Genomic DNA, 24060 nt, shown 5'->3' on the forward strand with positions numbered 1-24060 from the left:
CGCTGAGCCTGCGCGTCCGGAGCCTGTGCTCCGCAACGGGAGAGGCCACAGCAGTGAGAGGCCCGCGTACAGCAAAAAAAAAAAAAAAAAATACATTTGTTATTTGAGGGCAAAAGTGAAAATAAATGAATTCTAAAGTCATTTAAATTTATAGAATCTTGACACTACTAAATGGTATTTGTAAAGTTCTGTGGAAGGATAAATGAAATTAAACCAATGGATTAAATGATTTTTTGTGATTTAGAAATATAAGATAACAGAACTTTTGGATATAGAAAAATTTCAAACAACATTATAAGGGCTGGAATATTTAAAAATTTTATCATTGTTTTTGTTCATCAGGAGTTGAGGATTTAACACCAGGAACAACTGGTGTGAAGAAAAATTCTCAATTTATTGAGATTACACATTATCCAATGGCCACCAGTTTCAAGGAATTCACTGGAAAAATTCAAGGCAGTTCCTCATATCCAATCATCCTGGAACGTGAGCCCTGTTTCAAAACACCATACCAACTATTTCTAAAAATCAACAAAATTTTGGAAATTATGAGAATAATTTATTAAAGATTTGCTCAAAAATTTATATCACTTGTTGAGTAGTTTTATAACATAACTTAGTTTATTTAGAGATAAACTAGGGGTAGTGGAATATATTTTTAAATATCTGATCCATGCGTTGACTTATATATTACTCTACTGGTTGTGACATATTTAATATTATCTCTGCACACTTCATAGAGGTTTCATAAGGATTAAATGAGATTATCAGTGTAAAGCTCTTAGACAACAGAAAGCCTAACTTTACTGTTTGTTTGACTATATTTATTGTTATCAAGCTTATCAATATGGTGAATTATTGTAGACCATAACAATGTGCATTTGCCATGATTTGGGCCCTAAGGAATGTGCCAGGTCCGTGGATGAACTTTTTCTTTTTCCACTTGAGACTTCATAGCTGATTTGTTGTGTAATCTTTGACAGACTATGATCCTTTTCTGGGGCCTTGCTAAGGTACTCCTAGCAACGTTTACTAACAGCTCTAAGTAGCTGTTAGTAGTTTCCTTTGCTGTCTTTGTATCCAAGCTGTGGTCTGCAGGCTTCCTGCCCCAGCTGAAAGTTCCACACACAGAAATGCCCCAGACATGTCAGCTTTTCTAAAGACCCCCCCATCTTCTGGGCATGACAGTTCTCGGGAACCCAGCTCCACCCTCTGCTCAGGCGAGGATGGATGAGATACTCCTGGGAAATGTCAAAAACGAAACCTCTGATTCCCTTTAGCAGAAATTCTGGTGTTAAGGGTCATCCCACCAGAGATTAAACTTGTGGGGTTCTTTAGTGAAAGAAATTGCCACCAATATCACCGTATGAAGTCACCGTCAAGCACTGAGTGCCATCTTTGTTAGAAGAGTGGGTGCCTGAGAAGTAACTTTTACTGTCAGAAGGAAATAAAGGCCTTTTATGAACTGAAGGCTAAATAAGATGATTTGCTTCCAGACAGTGGCAGCCAGACAGGGAGGAAGTGGGGGTGACCGCAGCAGGTCCTGGCTCTGCTCAGACCCCCAGTAGTGGCCAGGTGTGAGGTTGGGAATGACTGACCACCACGGGCTGGACCTGGGGAGCCCGAGAAAGGAGCACTGGGAGTGAGTTAATACTGGAGGTTGGATGATCTGAAAGAACCTGCACCTCTGTGTCTCCCACAGAGAGGGCACCTGTCCACAGGAAAGCAACAGACCTACAGGGCCAACCCTCAGTGGCAACAAGAACCAGTAACCCAGGATTCCCTGGTGGTCCAGTGGTTAGGATTCCTCACTTTCACTGCGGAGGCCCGGGTTCAGGGGAACAAAGATCCCACAAGCCGTGCACAGTGGTCAAAAAAATTTAAAATAATTTAAGAAAAAAGAAAAGAACCAGTAACCCAAGTGGCCCAGCCTGATTACAGCTCCCACCACTCGGGAACCCCTCACCCCTTCCCACTCCCCACTGCAGGCTGGCGACAGCAAAAACATGCATCCACTTCTGCATCCACTTCGCAGAGTCAGGAGAATTCTGGACTGCAGAGAAGTGAATCACTAGCTACTTCAGGGTTGTAATTTAGAGACTCTGAGACTGCTTGGGCCCTTGTGAAAATTCAGAGTCCCAGGTTTCATCCCCAGTAAGCCTGGAGTGGGACCTAGAAGCCAGCATTTAACACAATCAGGCATTTCTGCTGCCATGTTTCCCTGTGTCTCTCTACACAGTCAATATTGCTTCCCAAGACTAAACCAAATTGCCACTAAATTCCTTTTGACACAGGCCATATCTAGAAAGAGACGATTGGGTGGGTTTGCATAAAGACAATACTTTTTCTTTTTCCCACTGTCCAGCTTCCCTGCCAGCCTGAATTAGAGGCAACCTGTCACATCTCTCTCTGCCTACAAGAGCTCACAGAGGAGCACAGGGTCACATCAACCAGTCATCTTATGTCAGGCTTGTCCATGCAACTCCCATTTCTTTAACTTGGTCAAAAAGGACACAGTTCTTGGGCTTCCCTGGTGGCGCAGTGGTTGAGAGTCCGCCTGCGGATGCAGGGGACGCGGGTTCGTGCCCCGGTCCGGGAGGATCCCACATGCCGCGGAGCGGCTGGGCCCGTAAGCCATGGCCACTGAGCCTGCGCGTCCAGAGCCTGTGCTCTGCAACAGGAGAAGCCACAACAGTGAGGGGCCCGCGTACCGCAAAAAAAAAAAAAAAAAAAAAAAAAAAAAAAAAAAAAAAAAAAGGAGGAAGTTCTCTATGTGACTCACCAACCCCGGAGGCCACCACGCCTCCTTTGCCCTCCTCCCCGATTTCATTTAGGAGAACATGGGGGCCATTTGAACAGACTGTTCTTTGGGGGCATTTTTCCTGCTGTCAAGTATAAGGCTCACTTACCATTTTGAAGCTTGAATCTCCAAACCAAAACAACATGTGGAAAAAGAGTTTTCTCATGTTCCTTTTCTCTCTTTCAGTTCAGAAGGCTGCACTGGATTGTGAAAGAATGAGAAAAACAAATGGTAAGTTTCATTTACTTCTCTCTTGTACTAAAACTGTTTTCACCGAAACGGTGAGACTGTCAGCTTTAAATCATGCACATTCGTGAGCAGGCTTTTCAGTGCTTTCTGATGAACAACCAAAGGGAGAGTCGTTTCCATGACCTACTGTTTAAAATGAAGTGATTTTAGCAAGGGAGTTGGAGAATCTTTCCTGAGACTCAGAGACAAAATATTGAGTTTTATTTTTTACAATGAAATGGTTCCTTCTTTCTCTGTTGTTGTTTTTTAATTAGAAAAATCAACACATAATTGTTGTAAGATAAGTCAAGCAACACTAAAAATATATCCTGGGAGGCAGTTTATCACCATAGAGCTAGGCTGTTGTGGTCCTAATCCTGGTTCTACCGTTTTCCAGCTGGCAGCCTGCGCACACGAGGAAACCACTTAAAGCTTAATTTCTATCCTCTGTGAAGTGGGGAAAATAAAAGCACTTCCCTGGGAGGGTTGTTGTGAGGACTGAGACAAGCCATGTGCCTCAGCACAGAGCCGAGTGTATGAGGAACCATCAACAAATGCTAGCTCAGGTCGTTGTTGTTACTATACTATAAAATGTGAAAGTTCTGTTATATCCCCTCAATCCCTCTCCCCTCTCCACTTCCAGAAGCAACCACCATTAACAGTCCTTTTTGTTTCAATATCTTAGTAAACAAACTCTTCTGTGACCTGTCCTTTTTAAAATTAACAATATATCCCAGACATCTTTCTAAGAGGAACATTTAGATTTAGTTCCTTTCTTTTCAACAGCTGCATGGCAATTCATAATAGGACTCAGCCATAATTCATTTTTTAAAAATAATTTTTAATATCTTTTAAAGTAATTAATTAATTAGGTTGTGCCAGGTCTTAGTTGCAGCTTGCGGGCTCCTCAGTTGTGGCATGCGAACTGTTAGTTGTGGCATGCATGTGATCTAGTTCCCTGAGCAGGAATCGAACCCAGACGCCCTGCACTGGGAGTGCGGAGTCTTAGCCACTGCGCCACCAGGGAAGTCCCACGGCCTAATTCATTGAACCATCACCCCCTTACTGGTTGTTCCATTTTTTTCTTTGTAATAGAAACAATACTGCAGTAAACATTGTACACAACATGCTTTGTGGACACATGAGTGTGTGAGAGCTCATGTAGGATAAAATCCTAGAAGTGAAAAGTCTGGGTCCAAGGGCATGTCCATTTGAATTGTTACAGATACTGCTAAGTTGCCCTCCCCACACACTGAACTGGTGCATGGTCACCAACACTGACCACGCACATGGGTAAGTGTGAGTTTCCCACCCTCTCAAACAGTGGATACAGTCAGTTTTTTAATGTGTCACTCTGATGAGTACAAAATAATACCTCCATGTTGTTTTTTTAAAAATTGATTAATTTATTTTTGGCTGTGTTGGGCCTTCGTTGCTGTGCGTGAGCTTTCTCTAGTTGCGGTGAGCGGGGGCTACTCTTCCTTGAGGTGTGTGGGCTTCTCATTGTCATGGCTTCTCTTGTGGAGCACGGGCTCTAGGGGTGTGGGCTTCAGTAGTTGTGGCACATGGGCTCAGTAGTTGCGGCTTGCAGGCTCTAGAGCGCAGGCTCAGTAGTTGTGGTGCATGGGCTTAGTTGCTCCACAGCATGTGGGATATTCCTGGGCCAGGGCTCGAACCCATGTCCTTTGCACTGGCAGGCAGATTCTTAACCGCTGCGCTACCAGGGAAGCCCTCCATGTTGTTTTAATTCGTGGTTGCCTCATCACTCATAAAGTTGAGCTTCTTTTTCATGTCTGTTGACTGTGAAAGCTATAGTACACCCATATAAAGGACATTTAGGGATGGCTATCTGGTTGAAAAGAGAGGCAAGGTCTCATCTTGAAGCTGAGCTTACATAAGGCTGAGAAAATATTAATTGTCCAGATCAAAGAGAAGGAGGGAGGTTTTGGCATTTTTGAGGGGTCTAAACCCCTCCTCCACCCAAGCCATCCCTCAGCCCCAGCACTATTTCTTCTTTGGGGAATTACATATTCAGATTATTTGCCCATTTATTTGATTATCTTTTTCTTGTTAATTTGCTGTTGGTTTATGTATATAAAAAGAATACTATGCTTTCATTTATGCTTTAAGTATTTTTTTCTAGCCTTTCACATCTCTTAATTTTGCCATAGAGGAGTTAAAAATTTTAGGATAGTTATTTTTTTCAGTCTTTTCTTTATGGCTCCTATTTCGTGTGTCTTACTTGGAAGACTTTTTCCAAGCAGGTGATATAAAAAACATTTCCCTATATTCCTCTTTTTTTTTTTAACTCACAAGTGAGTAAAGGTCACTTCTTAGCAGGTCCAGGGGTCTCAGGATGTCTTAGGGACATCAAGAAGAGAGGAATTCACCCAAATTCATGGGTACTGAAGGTACAGTCTGGTGACAAGTTGCTGACTTGGCTTCTTAGCCTCAAGAGGCTATTAAAAGTCTAATCTGGAATTCCAGCAAAGCAGACTTAAAAGACCTACATGTTCAATCTACTCTTGCTGCACTGATATCAATAATCAGGCCAAGTTTAATGAGACCAGACTGAGTTTTCAAACTAATTAATCTTCAATTATCTCTGTTAAGAATGGGGGTGGGCTTCCCTGGTGGCACAGTGGTTGAGAGTCCGCCTGCCGATGCAGGGGACACGGGTTTGTGCCCCAGTCTGGGAAGATCCCACATGCCGCAGAGCGACTGGGCCTGTGAGCCATGGCCGCTAAGCCTGCGAGTCTGGAGCCTGTGCTCTGCAACGGGAGAGGCCACAACAGTGAGAGGCCCACGTATGGAAAAAAAAAAAAAAAAGAACGGGGGTGATTGTAGGGAGAGAGCTCTGTTTCAGTAAAAGTACAGCACACCCTGTGGGGTGTTAAATGGCCACGTCTCGCTGTCAGCAGTTAACATTTCCAATTTCTCTCCTACCCTTCTGACTTGGAATCACGAAAAATGAAAACTTCCCTACAAGCTGAAGCTTGACAACTTAGTATAAACTTCAGAGAAATCACACAGATTACATGTGGACAACCTCGGTAATGCCGGGGTGGGGGTTGCTCAGAGTTTACCCAACGCCACGGCCACATTCCAACTGCGGCCCAGGAAAAGCAGCAGAACTACCACCACCTGCCCTTCCCCCTCCCCCATACAGGGAGGCACGGAGACCACCCTCCTGGAAGTCCCCCCAGAGGGCTGACCACCCTCTGGATTCAGACCAGGCTGGACAGTTGGCTTTTCCTTTGTTTCTACAGAAGTACCTCCCATTAAACGCTGATGGCTTTGCCCTTACAAAGGCCTCACTTTGGCAGGACCCCACCCCCAACACCGCCTCCTAAAATGAGACACAGCTGCTTAACAAAACTTACCTATTCTCAGGGCTGAGAAATTGGTTCAACGAGGCATGGAGCAGTTCACAGCTGTGAAGGCAGAAGGCAGTTTGCAGATGCTCCCTATAGCCAAAAAAAAGAGACAATAAGAATAAAATAATTGTAATGGGTTGTGGGTTGAGACACATCAAATACATTTAAATCTATGAGTTCATAATGATTCTTAAACAAAAAATAATAACAATAAAGGGAAATACCTCACTGTTACAAGATGCTAGGAAACCAACTCATTATTTTCAAAATTGGTCAGTAACAGAAGAGAACCAAGTATTTATTCTCCCTTTTCTTTTTTCTTCTTTTTGGCCATGGGATGTGGGATCTTAGTTCCCTGACCAGGAATCGAACCCGCACCCCCTGCACTGGAAGCACAGAGTCTTAACCACTGGACCACCAGGGTCCCCTATCCTCCCTTTTCTATGCAAACTGTACCTCAGTGTAGCCAAAGAGTTGACAAGGGTGTTTCTCTTCAGATAATTACGGATGACAAATGAAGAAGGAACAATAGAATTGGTACATCACCATTTTGCAACCTCTAACGAAATAATGCTTTCTGGGTAATTATCGTCAAAGTCTGCTAACAAACAAAAAGAGAGATAGCCAGACATTCTGTGTCTCCTAATAGAAGTACACCCTACCCCCTATGCTGCATTCTTGCTAAATAAAAGCTAATCTGAATTTCATCAAGCCTCTGACAGGAGACAGAAGAATATGGAAAGGAGAGCATGGGAATGTAATTAATGAAATCCAGACCATGGAAAACACTTCAGAGCAAACAACTTGCTATCTTCAACAAATGAAGGGCTTTCCTGGTGGTGCAGTGGTTAAGAATCTGCCTGCCAATGCAGGGGACACAGGTTGGAGCCCTGGTCCGGGAAGTTCCCACATGCCGTGGAGCAGCTAGGCCCGTGCACCACAACTACTGAAGCCCGTGCGCCTAGAGCCCATGCTCCACAAGAGAAGCCACCACAATGAGAAGCCCGTGCAACACAACGAAGAGTAGCCCTGCTCACGGCAACTAGAGAAAGCCTGCACGCAGCAACAAAGACCCAATGCAGCCAAAAATAAAATAAATAAAATAAATAAATTTATTTAAAAAAAAACAAAAACAAAGTGCAGGGGGAAAGAAAAGAGACAGAAAGGTCTACAGATTAAAAAAGTCATAAGAAACATAGCAACTAACTACAATAGACCATTATGGATTCTAAAAGAAAAGTCAGACAATTGGGGGAATTAGAACACTAACTAGATATCTGATGATATTTTTTAAATATTGTTAATTTTTAGGTGAGATAATGGTATTGGAATTAGTCATAAGAAACATAGCAACTAACTACAATAGACCATTATGGATTCTAAAAGAAAAGTCAGACAATTGGGGGAATTAGAACACTAACTAGATATCTGATGATATTTTTTAAATATTGTTAATTTTTAGGTGAGATAATGGTATTGGAATTTTTACCAGAGTCCTTATCTTTTAGAGGTACAAACTATTAACGTCCTCCAGCCAAAGATCACCAGGGACCCATATGTAGTTGAACCAAGTTGAGTTTTAAGAGAAAATACATACCATGGAGTAAGCAAGAGGGCATCTTACAGTAAGATTTGTGTTAGGTTACTTGGAGGAAGATTCAAGGCAGCAGGCTTTACTCTGAATTGGATTCTTTTAGGAAGTGGAAATAATGATATGGTTGGGAATCTTAATAATTCTTATCTAAAAGATAAGAAAAACAGTGCAAGGCAAAAGCTCTGACTGATAAAGAAACAGCAGTCAATCATATTGTTTAGAGGGATACTTGGCCATTTTTGTGTTTTGGACCATGTTCGTGTCTTCATCTGTGTTCAGACATGATTATGGAGTCATCTTGTCTTTGTTTTGCTCTAATATGGTCACAGAGTGGCCTTGTCTGGTACTGGTGACCAGTCACTTCCTAACCAGCACAAAACAGCTTGGTAAGGCTACCCGTCTCTCACTGGGAGAGGCCTCTGTAGGCACTGAGGTTTCCTCACACACTGTCCAGCCTGGCTGTGCAGGCAAGAAATGTCCCCTACCTTTAGAAAGTTCACCAGGAACAGAGGGTCTCCACCACCTTGACCCACGAAATGTGGGTAGACAACCACTGAGTTATTATTGATGGACGGTAACAAGGACTTTCTCTTGTGTTATTTTGCTTTCCAGAATTCCCTTCTCCAAATTTGAACTCACAAACGGATGCAGTCATGAGGGGTCAGAATGTATCTCTATCTTGTTTCAACCAGAACAAATCACTGCAGATCACCTATTTTTTGTTTCGGGGTGAGAAATGCCTGAGCATCCAGAATGGACCCATGACTTTTAACTTAACAATCTCAGAAGCCCGTGACTTGGGCCCCTACAAATGCAAAGCCCAAGTTTCTAACTGTTCAAAATACAGTCATGAGTTCAACTTCACATTTGTCGGTAAGTAGAGTGCTTGTTACTCGGCGGCCCTGTGATTTGGAGGCATTCTTTCCTGTTCTAGGATGGGTTCTCTGTTCTGCTCAAGAGCCTGGCAAGTATGTCACTGAGATCTTTTTTCTTAATAATTCCATTTCACTTTCTCTCCAAATACTTTTGGCTGTTTCAGATAATAATATGCTGATGGCCCAAGGCAAAAAGTATTATATCAACAATTTGAAAAGTTGTTGAGATCTTTTCTAGATGCTTTACTCTAGGACTCTCATTGTGTAGGTAAAAAAAGACTTTTTCTCTTAGAATTCAAATAAGAAGTCTTAGAATCAATGTGGGACCCTGTGGCAAGGGTCTCCAGAGCCCCAGGCTTTTCTCACCTTCTTCCCTTTGCGATGGTCATCAGCCTGCACTCTTCCTGCCCAACCACATTTTTTTGGCCACGACACGCAGGATATATCGCAGGATCTCAGTTCCCCGACCAGGGACTGAACCTGGGCCACGGCAGTGAAAGCCCGGTATCCTAACCACTAGGCTACCAGGGAACTCCCCAGCCACATTTTATTACTTTTATATTTTTCTCTCCCATCTTCCCACCCCAAGCCTTTCACAACCTAGCATTAATGGCCTCATCCATGAAGGTGACCTTGATAGTGGACTCCTGGGAGAGGGAGAGAGTGTTTCCAGGTAATACATGTACCTGGAGTCTTCCAGACAGAGGAGCCCTGACTTACTGATTGAATCTTTGAGTGATTCTCTGGGTCTGTGCTCTCCAGTATGGTAGCCACTAGCCACATGTTTTATTTAAGTTTAAATTCAAGTTAATTAAAATTACTTGAAATTTAAAAATTCATTTCCTCAGTCTCATTAGTCACATTTCAAGTGCTCAAGAGCCACAGATGTGGGGTGGCTGCTGTATTAGACAACACAGACACAGAACATTTCCATCATCACAGAAAGTTCCATTGGACGCCTCTGCTCTAGGTCAACGGTTCTCAGCTTTTTAGGTTATAACCATTTTAACAATCTAATGATAGCAGTGGATACTTTCCCTGAGACATGTTACAGATGCAAATTTCTGCGTAAGACTTGAAGGGATGCCGTGGGCTCTGGATTAGAGCCAACCATCTTAGGACAAATTTGAACACAAACTCAATGGAAGCCGTTAATTGTAAATGAAATGTAAAAAGAAGAAGACCATGCAAACATGGTCTGGGTTGTAATGGATGATGTGAGGGCAGTACCCTGGCTGATAATATTCTCTGGTGGTCAGATTCCTGCTGGCCTGGGCAGCCTGGTTTTGCAGAAAGAGCAACAGAATAGGCACCAGGGAACCTGTGTACCACTAGCTTCCTGTGCAAGGCTGAAGCCTTAAATCAATTGATTAAAAAAACCCCAAGTCTTCATTTCCTGAGCTTCCATCCCACAGATATGTATACAATCTTCCCACATCCTGCCTTCACAGCAAATGCACACGTTTCTTGCAATGTGTTACAGTAATCATACCATCCTGTAGAACTTCTTTAATAGATTATAAAAACCTGCATCATCTTCATTTAGGTCAGATTAGTAAATACCTACTGAATGCCGACCCCATGCAAGTAATTGTGTTGGATGCTGCCAGGGTTTCGATGATGCCTAAGACATGATCTTATCCCCAACCCAGTAAGGGATGTGAGCCGTGAACACAAATTCATGAATCACTGATTCACTCATCAAATATTTAATGATATCCCCGATGTGCCGAGCCCTGGATATATATTAGTTCCTGCCTTGGTGGAGCTTACAGTCTATTTGGGGAAGCATAAAACCTAAGTACCCAAATAAATTCATAATCACAAACTGGCACAGTGATGGAGAAAGTTCGGGGATGGGGGAGTGACCTCCTTAGACAGGGTAATTAGGGAAGGCCTTTCTACAGGGATGGCATTTAAGAAGAGCCCTGAAGGATGAGAAGGGGTTAGCTATGTGAAGAGACAGGGAAAAAAGGCTCTAGTCAAGGGACAATAACCTGTGCCGGGGGCTCCAACTTAAGAAAGAACTTGGCTGTTGGGAAGGACCTAATAGGACACTGGTATGGCTGGAGGTCTGATGAGGGGAGTGTGACCCCAGGTGAGACTGGAAAGGGAGGGGGAGCCAAGTCAGGCCTATTTATCAGGCCCAACTTATTACCTTCAATGTTAATTCATCCTGGGTGGGGCAGGGCAAGGGTAGAGGTTGGGGATCGGTTGGGAGGCTTCTGCCGTCATCCAGGAGACAAACAATGATGGAGATGGAGAGAAGTGGATGGATTCAAAATATATTTTGGAGAAGGAAACAACAGGACTTGCTGATTGATTAGATTTAGAATCACAGGTAATAAAGGTGAGGAAGGAATCAAGAATGACTTCCAGATGTCAAGTGTGATCAGCTGACGAGGAGTGGTGTCATTTACTGAGATGGGCAAAAATGGAAGTTGTTGTTCAATGGGTATAAAGTTTTGGTTATGCAAGATGAGTACGTTCTGGAGATCCTGCTGTACAACACTGTGACTATAGTTAACAGTGCTGTACTGTGCACTTAAACATTTGTTAAGAAGGTAGATCTCATGTTAACTGTTCTTAGCACAATGAAAATAAATGAATGATTGAATGAATAAAAACATTTTAAAATAGGATTTTAACATATGTTTATCTACCTACCAATTGATTCATTCATTAACTAGCAGATTAACTAGAGTTCAGTTTCAAACAGGTTATGTTTGAGCTGACCAGGAGACATCCAAGTGGATCATGTAATAAGAGGTAGAAAAGTATTAAGAGGATGGGATCAAGTGCTGCAGGAAGCAGAGGAAGAGGGAGAAGTTCCGCCTGGAGGACTAAGGAAAAGTTTTCTGGGGAAGGTGGCAACTGAATGAGCCTTAAAGGACCCCTTGATTGATTGACTGATTGATTTTTGGCTGCACTGGGTCTTTGCTGCGGCGTGCAGGCTTCTCATTGCTGTGGCTTCTCGTTGCAGAGCACGGGCTCTAGGCATGTGGGCTTCAGTAGTTGCAGCACGCTGGCCCTAGAGTGCACAGGCTTCAGTAGTTGTGGCATGCGGGCTTCAGTAGTTGTGGCACGCGGGCTCAGTAGTTGTGGCTTGTGGGCTCTAGAGCACAGGCTCAGTAGTTGTGGCACACGGGCTTAGTTGCTCCACGTAATGTGGGATCTTCCTGGACCAGGGCTTGAACCCTTGTCCCCTGCATTGGCAGGCAGATTCTTAACCAATGCACCACCAGGGAAGTCCCATTAAAGTACTCCTTTAATTTAAAAAATATAACTAACTTATTGAAGAGTCACCACTCCCTTCCCTTGATCACTGTGATGCTGTGATACACGTTACCAGTCCTTTTACAAACTCTCAGGGAAGTGTACTTCTAGTTTGAATCATCTTATCTCAGAGAGAAGTCCATGCTCTCTGCTTCTTCATGAATGTTTCAATTCCTCCTTCCTGAAAATTACAGGAGGTAGATTTCAGTTCCATAGTAAAAACATCCTATTGATGCTATTCCCAAACAAAGTTGCTCTTTGAGGCCACCATCACTGGGTGCCATTCTGTCAAGGATGCTGCCACAGGGATTCCTGCTCAGGGGAGGGATGGAGCAAGACTCTAAATTATTTTCTTTGATTTGACTTAAACAATGAAACATATTTCATTGATTCTGCGCCAAATTGTTAAATTGGCACAATGTTATTAAAAACAAACGCATGGGCTTCCCTGGTGGCGCAGTGGTTGAGAGTCCGCCTGCCAATGCAGGGGACACGGGTTCGTGCCCCAGTCCGGGAAGATCCCACATGCTGCAGAGCGGCTGGGCCTGTGAGCCATGGCCGCTGAGCCTGCGCATCCGGAGCCTGTGCTCCGCAACAGGAGAGGCCACAACAGTGAGAGGCCCGCGTACCACAAAAAAAAACAAAAAAAAACAAAAAAAAACAAACAAACGCATATGCTTGGGAGTTGGTCCTGGCTCTGCCATTTACTAGCTCTGTGGCCTTTGAATCACAGTTGGCTCAACTGTGCAATGGGCATGATGCTGTCCACCTTGTAGTACTGTTGTGAAGTGAAACAAGATAATGTGGGTAGTGACCCTGACACATGATGGATACTCAACAATTATCTTTCCTTTCCCTATAATACTGTTTTATTAATTAATTATATAATAAATTATATAGCTGGATTCTCCCACTATCCAGCTATATAACTTATTATATAGGGTATGATCTTACAGAGCTTACCAGACACACTCATTTCTGGTCAAGAATTTCCCTTGACTCTATCAGGGTTACTTCCTTCTTTCGGGAGGAAGTGAAAGACAATTGTACAGCCGAATTCTATAAATGACAATACAGTTAGAAAAGATGATATTTTTAGATTTCTTTGATTAAAAAAAAACCCACTGCAATCTTACAATGATTGGGAATAAAAGCACCTCTCAACTACATACTTGGAGCTGGATCTTTGACAAAATTATACTATCAGCCACAAACAAATTGCGAATTCTGATGAAAGGCAAGTTTGTGCTCTGATTCCTCAAAGCAGAGACGTCCTCCACCCTCTGGCTTTCTCGGAACCTGGTTCATGCCACGAGGCATGGGGTTAACCACATACCCACTAATCCTTCCTGATGGAGCTTCATGTGAGCAACTTGACTTCTCAAGAGGGGTGTCATCCATCTTTGGGTTAATAGCTGGGAATAGAGTAGGGCTCCCATCCATATTTGTGGACTGAGTGAGTGAACCCAATCTGCTTATCTGTTTAACGTGCACTTTTATTTTTCTAGATCCAGTGACTGCACCAGTGCTGAACATCAGTGTTGTTCAAACAAAATCAGACAGATACATAATGCTACGCTGCATCTCATTCAACGGCTCTCTGCCCATCAATTATACTTTCTTTGAAAATAACACGGCCATATCACCAGCTATCTCCAAGAATGTAAGGGAGCCTGCTGAATTTAACTTAACCAAGAATAACACTGGAGAAGCGAAAGAGTATAGGTGTGAAGCTAAAAACAGATTGCCTGACCATGCAAAATACAGTCAACTCATCACCATACCCTCAACAGGTAAAGGCGACCTGAACTCTTTCAACAGGATCTGGATTTACTTCCAGAAACCAGCTACTCCTCTGCCCGCCCATTTCCCACTTTGCCCACCTGCTTCCAAATGCTTTTCCTTCTGTAGGGTCCACATGTTCTGATGGGGTTGCTTTCTGCCATAAAGGAACCAAAGAAAAGCCTGGAAACTGGTGCAGGAAGGGACCTTGTATCAATAGTAAGACTTCCTGACTTGACCCTGCTTCCTGTCTTGACTTTTCACTGCTCAGGTTCTAAGCAGTCGCATTAGAATTTGCATCTTTCTTGAAGCTGCTGGGTCTCTTGATTTTCTTTTGCTTTTTTAAAATCATTTTTAAAATTCACTTCCAACACCTGTCACCTGCTTGGCTGTTTAATGCTTGGTGAGTCTAGACTTCCAGTGCCACCCTTTCCTTGAGGCAAGAATGGCTCCTGTCCCAACCTTGTGTTTTGGAAGGCACTGCTCTGGTGCTTCTTAGCCATGTGTCTTCCCATAAGCTTCCCATAAGCCATGGGGATTTGTCCGCCTGGACCCTATATCCTCACTTTTCTATACCTTACTCTAGGTTCCTAGACCTGAATTCCCTACCCAATCAGATCAGAACCCACCTTCCAGGGCCTGCACAAGTCTCATTCCCAGCTCATCCTCCCAAGGGTGGACCATGGTAAGGATGTGAACATTCCTGGGCCCACACCAAGGGAGCTGTTTGTGGGGAGTGGGGGGATGGCATTTGGCCATGCAGGCTGGGGATGTCCACGTGCATGTCAGGCTCCTTAGGGTGCAGGTCAGAGCCTGGGTGGAAAGGGGGCCAGGCTAGGGCTGGGGCTGGCTCTCCCCATACTGTCATGTTCCAGTGCAGAACTCTGAGAAGTCTGAGAATTTTAGACTTAAATCTGGCCTTATGAAGGGACATTGGTCGAGGTAGGAGCATAGAACAAAAATTACGTTAGCAAAGGTAGCAGGCACAATTGGGCATTGAACACCTCATGTGGCCTCATCCTCAGATCAGAGCCCACACCTGGGTGTTCAGTAAGTTCTAACAAGTGAGGCAACCTGTTGGAGTCAGGCTCCAGAGTCAGGCTTTTGCCTACAAATCACAGCCATCAATTCACTAGCTGGGTGACTTTAGGAAAGTCACTTAACCTCTCTGAGTCTTACTCTACTTAATTGTAAAATGGGAGTAATACCAATGAGAAAAATAAGGTAATGCATGTAAAGTGCTTAACACGATGACTGCATATAATTAACACTCAATAAGTGGTAGGTATTTGGGTGACATAAATCATGCCGACATGACTAAAGCCTTTGCCCAATAAATGGCCAGGCTGTTCTCAGGCTTATGACTCTAACAACGTAGCCAACATCTGTCTGTTAAATGCTGTGCTGCTTTTTCTTCCTTGTATATGACCCCTTGTGGAAGATGGACTTGGTATGAACCTTAAGAACCTCACTAACAAGTGAACCCTCAATTTGCAGGGCAGGGGTTCAGGGTTCAGGGTACACTGGTTAACCTGGGAGACAGTCGTGATCACCATTTCCAGAACATTTCACAATTCAATATCATTGGAAAAGAAGGCTGTGCAGTGACCAATGAATGCTGTCTTCTTCCAGGAGGAGAGAGCTGTCCTTTCTGCCTGCAGCTACTGCTTCTGGGGTTTCTGCTTCTGGTGCTAATAATAATAATCCTAATTCTGGCATTGTGGATGCTACCAAAGTACAAAGCAAGTAAGTTCCTTAAGAGCTTTGCCATTGTTTTCCCTGGGTTTTGGATACAGACAGCAGGGTGAGGGCAAGGAGGAAGGGAAAGGGGAATCAGAAATGGGATGTGAAGAAAATGAGAAGAGAAGGAAAAGATGCAAAAGGAGAAGGTAATGAACGACTTCCTGAATGGTTCACACGTAGCACAGTTCTCTTGTCTCTGCTAAAGACTTCCCTATTTAGACTGCTTGTGGGTGTGTGACCTGTGCAGTCACACAGGGCCCCGTGCTAAGGAGACAGTTTAATGCTCTGCTGTCACTGTCTTGAAATTCGTAATACATTAAAAAATTTTTTTAATATTATTTTTTAATTGTGGTAAAATATGCACAACAATAAAATTTACCCTGTTGGCCATTGTTAAGTATATATTCAGTGGCATTAAGTACATTCACATTCCTGTGCAACCAACACCAGCCATCCACTTTTTCATCTTGCAAAAACTGAAGCTCTGTACCCATTAAACAATAACTCCCCATTCATTTCTCTCTCCTCCCAGCCCCTGGCAAACACCATTCTACTTTCTATGAATTTGACTACTTTAGAAATCGCATATAAATGGAATCATACAGTATTTGTCCTTTTGTAACTGGCTTATTTCATTTAGCACAATGTCCTCAAGGTTCATCGCTGTTGTATACGTGTCAGAATTTCCTTCATTTCAGGACTTCCCTGGAGGTTCAGGGGTTAAGACTCCACGCTTCCACTTCAGGGAGGACAGGTTTGATCTGTGGTCAGGGAACTAAGATCCCACAAGCCATGCGGTGCGGCCAAAAAAAATTTTTTTCCCTTCATTTTAAAAGCTGAATAATATTCCATTATATATACACACACATATATATACACACACACACACGCACATATGTGTACATACACACACACACAAACACTTTGTTTATCCATTCACCCATCAATGAACTCTTGGATTGCTTCCACCTTTTGGCTATTGTGAGTAGTGCTGCTTTGAATGTGAGTGTACAAATTTCAATAATTCTTAAACAAGAGGCCCTGCATTTTCATTTTGCATGAAGCCTGCAAATGATGTAGTGGGTTCAGACTGCCAGAGCTTTGCTTTGTAGTTTTCACTGTCCTCACTGGGTCTGCCACTCAGAGGAAGCTCAGTACATGAAGACAAAAAGAGCCTCATTCTCTCTGGCCCACCTTAAGTGCTGCATTAAACCTCATTTACTACTTTTCATAATTCACGTCTTATGACCTCTAGTTAAGATTTCAAAGTGGCCTTTTCATTTGGCACACGACTACGGAGGAATATTGAGATTTACACAAAAGACAGTTTGTGTCTCAGGACCGACACCTGCCAGTGAGCTTCGGGGCATTGAGTGGGCTCCTTCACCTGCCTGAGCCTCAGCGTTCTGACCTGTAAAATGGGGCCATGGGAGATACTGTCAGACCTGGGGAGAGAACTAAGTGTTACATGTTAGGCTCTTGGCCTTTTTGCATCTCTAAAGTCCTAATTCACAGAAATCCAGGACCCAGTTGACAGGAAACTTGAAAACAGATGTCAAAATGTATACATCTCATACATTAAAAAATTTTTGTTTTTTGTAATGTAAAGCATTTTTAAAATTGAAGTATAATTAACCTACAACACTATGTTAGTTTCAGGTGCACAACAGAGTGCTTCGAATTTCTATACATTACAAAATGACCACCATGATAAGTCTCATTACAAAGCTATTACAATATTATTGACTATATTTCCCATGCTGTACATTTCATCCCTGTGGCTCATTTATTTTGTATATATTTACTTAGTTATTTATTTTGGTTGCACTGGGTCTTAGTTGCAGCAGGCGGACTCCTTAGTTCTGGTGGGCTCCTTAGTTGCGGCACGTGGGCTCATTAGTTGTGGCATGCAAACTTGTCGTTGCGGCATGCATGTGGGATCTAGTTCCCTGACCAGGGATCAAACCTGGGCCCCCTGAATTGGAAGCACAGAGTCTTAACCACTGCACCACCAGGGAAGTCCCTGACATTTATTTTGTAACTTGAAGTTTATACTTCTTAATCTCTCTCACTTATTTCGTTCACCCCCCTCTGTGGCAACCACCTGTTTGTATCTATGTGTCTGTTTTTTGTTATGTTTGTTCATTTGTTTTGTTTTCCAGATTCCACATATGAGTGAAATCATACAGTATTTGTCTTTCTCTGTCTGACTCATTTCACTTAGCATAATACCCTCTAGGTGCATATATGTTGTCACAAGTGGCAAGATTTCATTCTTCATTATGGATGAGTAATATTCCACTCTGTGTGTACCACATACCACATCTTCTTTATCCATTCATCTATCAACAGACACTTAGATTGCTTCCATAGCTTGGCTGTTTTTTGTAAATAATGCTGTAATGAACACAGGGGTGCATATATCTTTTAAAATTAGTGTTTTGTTTTCTTCAGAAAAATATCCAGAAGTGGAATTGCTGGATCATATTTTTAATTTTTTGAGAAACCTCCATACTGTTTTCCATATTGGCTGCAGCAATTTACATTCCCACCAACAGTGCAAGAGGGTTTCCTTTACTCTGCATCCTTGCCAACACTTGTTAGTTATCTTTTTGATGGTAGCCATTCTGACCGGTGTGAGGTGATATCTCATTGTGGTTTTCATTTGCATTTCCCTGATGATTTAGTGATGTTGAGCATCTTTTCATGTGCCTGTTGGCCATCTGTATGCCCTCTTTGGAAAATGTCTATACAGTTCCTCTGCCTGTTTTTACTTTTTTTAATGGGGTAATTAAAAAAAAATTTTATTTGTTTGTTTTTGGCCACACCAGGTCTTAGTTGCGGCATGTGGGATCTTTTAGTTGCAGCATGCAGGCTCTTAGTTGTGGCAGGCAAACTCTTAGTTGCGGCATGCAAACTCTTAGTTGCGGCATGCATGCAGGATCTAGTTCCCCGTCAGGGATAGAACCCAGGCCCCCTGCATTGGGAGCACAGTCTTACCCACTGGACCACCAGGGAAGTCCCTGCCTGTTTTTAAATTGGGTTTGGTTTTTTGATGTTGAGTTGCATGAGTTCTTTGTACATTTTGGATATTAACCCCTTATCAGACATATCATTTGCAAATATCTTCTCCCATTCAGTAGGCTGCTTTTCTAGTTTGTTGATAATCTCCTTCACTGTGCAAGTTTGATGTAGTCCCATTTGTTTATTTTTGCTTTTGCTTCCCTTGCCTGAGGAGACAGAGCCAAAAAAATATTGCTAAGAGCAATGTCAAAGAGCATACTACCTATGTTTTCTTCTGGGTGTTTTACGGTTTCAGATCTTACATTTAGGTCTTTAATCCATTTTGAGTTTATTTTTGTAGATGGTGTGAGAAAGTAGGCCAGTTGATTCTTTTGCATGTGGCTGTCCAGTTTTCCCGATGCCGCTTACTGTGTTGTTGTTCCCAATTGTATATTCTTACCTCCTTTGTTGTAAATTAATCGACCATATAAGCATGGGTTCATTTCTGGGCACTCTAGTCTGTTTCATTGATCTATATGTCTGTTTTCTGTGCCATTCCCATACTGCTTTGATTATTACCTCTGAGTACAGTTTGTACTCAGATTACCTCTGTAGTACAGTTTGAAATTAGAGAGCATGATACCTCCAGCTTTGTTCTTTCTCAGGGTTGTTTTGGCTATTTGAGGTCTTTTGTGTTTCCATGCAAATGTTAGAATTATCTGTCCTAATTCTGTGAAAAATCCCATTGCTAATTTGACAAGGATTGCACTGAACCTGTAGATTGCCTTGGGGAGTACAGTCATTTACAATATTAATTCTTCCAATCTGTGAGCATGGTATATCTTTCCATTTGTTTGTGTTCAATTTCTTTCATCAGTGTCTTATAGTTTTCTGAGTACAGGTCTTTTACCTCCTTGGTTAGATTTATTCCTAGGTATTTTATTCTTTTTGGTGCAATTACAAATAGGATTGTTTTCTTAATTTCTCTTTCAGATAGTTCATTTTTGGTGTACAGAAATGCAACTGATTTCTGTATATTAATTTTGTATCCTGCCATTTTACTGAATTCATTTATTTGTTCTAATAGTTCTAATTCTTCGGTGGCATCTTTAGGATTTTCTATATATAGTATGTCATCTGCAAACAGTGACAGTTTTACTTTTTTCTTTCCAATTTGGATTCCTTTTTTTCTTCTTCTTGTCTGATTGCTGTGGCTAGGACTACCAATACTATTTTCAATAAAAGTGGCAAGAGTAAGCATCCTTGTCTTGTTCCTGATCTTAGAGGAAATGCTATCAGCTTTTCATTACTGAGTATAATGTTAGCCGTGGGCTTGTTATATATGGTCTTTATTATGTTGAGCTATATTCCCTCTATACCCATGTTATTGACAGTTTTTACCATAAATTGATGTTGAATTTTGTCCAAACCTTTTTTGCATCTATTGAGATGATCATATAATTGTTATGCAATTTGTTAATGTGGTGTATCACGTCGATTTGCGGATATTGAAACATCCTTCTATCTCTGGGATAAATCTCACTTGATCATGGTGTATGATCCTTTCAATATATTGTTGAATTTGGTTTGCTAATATTTTGTTGAAGCTTTTTGCATCTATGTTCATCAGTTATATTGGCCTGTAATTTTTTTTTTTTTTTTTTTTTTTTTGGGGTCCGGGGCCTCTCCCTGTTGTGGCCTCTCCCGTTGTGGAGCACAGGCTCCGGACACACAGGCTCAGCAGCCATGGCTCACGGGTCTAGCCACTCCGTGGCACGTGGGATCTTCCCGGACCGGGGCATGAACCCACGTCCCCTGCATCGGCAGGCGGACTCTCAACCACTGCGCCACCAGGGAAGCCCTGGCCTGTAATTTTCTTTTGCTCTGGTGTCTTTGTCTGGTTTTGATAACAGGGTGATACTGGCCTCACAGAATGAGTTTGAAAGTGTTCATTCCTCTTCAACATTTTGTATAATTCACCTGTGAAGCCATCTGTCTGGGACTTCTGTTTGTTGGGAGTTTTTTGATTACGGATTCAGTTTCATATTGAATGGTAATTGGTCTCTTCATATTTTCTATTTCTTCCTGATTGAGTCTTAGGAGATTGTACATTTTAGGAATTTATCCCTTTCTTCTAGGTTTTCTATTTTATTGGTGTATAACTGTTTGTAGTAATCTCTTACAGCCCTTTGTATTTCTGTGGTTTCAGTTTTAACTTCTTTCATTTCTGATTTTATTTATTTGAGCTCTCTATTTTCTTGATGAACCTAGCTAAAGGTGTATCAATTTTGTTTGGCTTTTCATAGAACCAGTTCTTAGTTTCATCAATCTTTTCTATTGTTTTCTTTTAGTCTCTATTTCACTTATTCCTGCTCTGATCTTTATTATTTCTTTCCTTCTACTAACTTTTCTTCTTTTTCTATTTCCTTTAGGTGTAAAGTTAGGTTGTTTATTTATGATTTTTTCTTGTTTCCTGAGCTAGGATTTTATTGCAATAAACTTCTCTCTTAGAACTGCTTTTGCTGGGTCCCTTAGATTTTGGATGGTTGTGCTTCCATTTTCATTTGTCTCCAGGTATTTTTTAAATTTCCTCTTTAATTTCTTCAGTGACTCATTGGTTGTTTAGTAGCATATTGTTTATCCTCCATGTGTTTGTGTTTTTTGCAGTGTTTTTCTTGTAGGTGATTTCTAGTCTCATACTGTTGGGATCAGAACGGATGCTTGATATGATTTCAATCCTCTTAAATTTATTGCATCTCATACTTTTAAAAAACATGTCTCCTCTTCCTACAAAAAGCGCAGTGTCTTACAAAAGTGGAATTAATATTCTTGAGTACTGGCCAGGACTAAATGGAACTCAGCTGGGTAATTTACTATCGCAGATATTACAAAGCTTTTTACAGCCTATTCTTTTCAGCGAAGGAAAGAAAAGGTGTCTCTGGCCATCTCAAGCATAATCTGATAGGCAAAGGATGTTATTTGCAGACCCAAGAAAATAAATCAGAAGGGTTCCTGCCTTAGAGAAGCAGATGCTATGGACTCCTTGCTGAGTCTATGGTTTTCCTTTAATAGACAACAGTTTAGGCCACTGGAGCAGGTCATTCTTTCAGAACTCTGGGGAATTCCTCTCCTGTGGCTAAAGTAGTTTAATTTAATGATTCTGCACCAATTTATATAGGAAAAGCTATGAAAGATAATGCACCCAGAGTCTATGGAAGTACACCCATGGAAGATGGAATATATGCAAGTATCTGTAAAAATCAAGCAGGTAAGAGAACTTTGTTGGCGATTTTGGTTGGTTTGGGGTTTTTGTCTTTAAAAAAATTTTAAGGTCATACAGACACGTGTAAAAAATTGCAGAAGCAGAGTATAGTGTCTCCCTCCCATCCCGACACCCTATCCCACTTTCCAGGGGCAATAACCAATTTTAAAATCCCTCCCCAGACATTTTATGTGTTATGTTAGCATCTAAATAAGTGGTAGCAATGGTAGCATGTCATAGATATGTCATTCTACACCTTGAGTTTTTCACTTAACAACGTATCTTGGAGATATTTTTTCTATCAGTTCAGAATGATCCACACTGTGTTCCAATCTCTTTGATGATCACCTCTTAAGGATGGCATCATTTGCTGCTTTATAGTAAACAGACCCAGGACCTTGGCCAACAATGAGAACAATCCCAGCCAACATTGACTGAGGGCCAGCCATGTGCCAGGCAGAGTGCTAAGCAATTTACCTGCCCTGTCTGGTACAAACACCACTAACTCCCAATTTATATCATTCCCATTGTACAGATGAGAAATCTGTGCCAGGCTTAGAACCAAGGCAATGTGTTTCCAAAGCCTGAGATGGTAAGTACTCTCTGCAAAGTCCAGATGTGACATGACATTGTGAGGGTAGCTGGCAAGCCACTGCCCTCAAGTGACCAGAGATTTGGATTATAGGCCCAATAACTCTATTTCTTGTCTTTTACCCAGGGACTGAATACTCTCAGGAGATACATTATGCCACCCCGATGTTCCAGGAGGTGGCACCGAGAGATCAGGGTGAGCCACCGTTTGGGATAAAGGATGCTATCGAAATGGGAGAGTAGTCTCTGTGAGGTCACCATACTCCTAGGCTTTAGGAACCCAAGGATGGGATGAATGGGGGCAACATGCATACCCTAGGAAACCAATAGCAATCAGTACCACGGCTCCTAACAAATTTCATCAGGAGATGGGTAGATGCGGAGGAAAGAAGGATGTGGTGGGGAGAATATCATATAAAAAATCCAGAGAGAAGGACGCAGGTGCACTTCTAAAAACTTTTCAAGAATAAATCATTTAATATAGTCCAGGAAAAAAAAAGTTAATACTTGGTTCTGTCAGGCCACCCAGCTATTAAAATAGAATTTTTAAAGAGCTTCTATGGATATATATCCTAAGTTTACTGAATTATTTTCTCTTTTATATTATAGAAACCTGTAATGATTGTAAAACTGGATATGTCTATTCTGAACTCATCTTCTGAGATTTAAAGATAGAAACTACATCTCAGGGTAAGATGCTTTTATAAAGCTGATTTACATAACGAAAAAGCAAACCTGATTGACACTTAAAAAGGTTTCACCTGGTTACCTAAAGTGAATCACTGCTTTTCATGTTTAAACACTATTCCTTTGGCCCTTTCAGGTACATCCAATCCTGTCATCAGACAACAGGTTTGTCAGATAGGATCCTGACTAGTGACAGTTTTTAAATGCTTTTGCTATTTTTAGGCATGGACCATTTCCCCCATGACCACACCATTTAATAAAGAATAATTGTTCAACCACTATGCTCTTCATAAGTGCATCCTGGAAGTGCTACAACAATCATCTACCCATCCCCATACCCATTAAAGGTTCAGAAGCAGACACACAGAGCAAAAGCCATGTCTAAATTCTAAAACAAAAACTGGTGACCTTGAAAAGGTGTCTGAAGAAAATGGCACCTGCAGTCACCATTGGAGGAAGGCAAGATTACTCAACAAGTACACATTTATTATCCATTGCCATTAAAATTTGCTCTCAGCTTTTGGAAGCCTGCAAAATTATTTATATTGATTTCCATGGACTTTCTCAGTCATCAAGATTTAGGTCATGTCAAAGGCATGCCTTTATATGCTGCATTTCCCATCAGCTCTCTGTCAAGAGAACAGCAGCAGAGTTGACTTGGGGGAGAAGAGAGAAGTAGATTAGTTTCCTAGGACTGCTGTAACAAATTACCACAAACTGGGGGCTTAAAACAACAGAAATGTATTTTCTTACGGTTCCAGAGGTCAGAAATCCAAAGTCAAGGTGCCAGCAGGGCTGCACTCCCTCCAAAGGCTCTGGGGGAGAAGTCTCACTTGCCGCTT

At 42.0% G+C, this 24060-nt stretch overlaps 1 protein-coding gene across 1 annotated transcript; it reads left to right on the top strand.

Annotated features, from left to right (window-relative positions):
• The first annotated feature begins 2943 nt into the window (after window positions 1–2943).
• MILR1 (mast cell immunoglobulin like receptor 1) lies at window positions 2944–23193 on the top strand. The gene is made up of 7 exons (XM_007456776.1): window positions 2944–3031; window positions 8612–8872; window positions 13659–13943; window positions 15565–15678; window positions 21857–21946; window positions 22659–22727; window positions 23141–23193. The coding sequence occupies exons 1-7, from the start codon at window positions 2944–2946 to the stop codon at window positions 23191–23193; spliced, it is 960 nt and encodes a 319-aa protein (XP_007456838.1).
• The last annotated feature ends 867 nt before the right edge of the window (window positions 23194–24060 follow it).

This window comes from Lipotes vexillifer, unplaced genomic scaffold, assembly GCF_000442215.2.
Source record: "Lipotes vexillifer unplaced genomic scaffold, Lipotes_vexillifer_v1.1 scaffold299, whole genome shotgun sequence".
Classification (NCBI taxonomy): Eukaryota; Metazoa; Chordata; class Mammalia; order Artiodactyla; family Lipotidae; genus Lipotes; species Lipotes vexillifer.

What these genes read in the sequence shown, in the direction of transcription:
- MILR1 (XM_007456776.1), top strand. Translation starts at nt 2,944, where the DNA reads ATGTGGAAAAAGAGTTTTCTCATGTTCCTTTTCTCTCTTTCAGTTCAG. An exon ending in CATCACCATACCCTCAACAG is followed by an intron (nt 13,944 to 15,564) that starts GTAAAGGCGACC and finishes GTCTTCTTCCAG; the next exon opens with GAGGAGAGAGCTGTCCTTTC. An exon ending in TATCTGTAAAAATCAAGCAG is followed by an intron (nt 21,947 to 22,658) that starts GTAAGAGAACTT and finishes TCTTTTACCCAG; the next exon opens with GGACTGAATACTCTCAGGAG.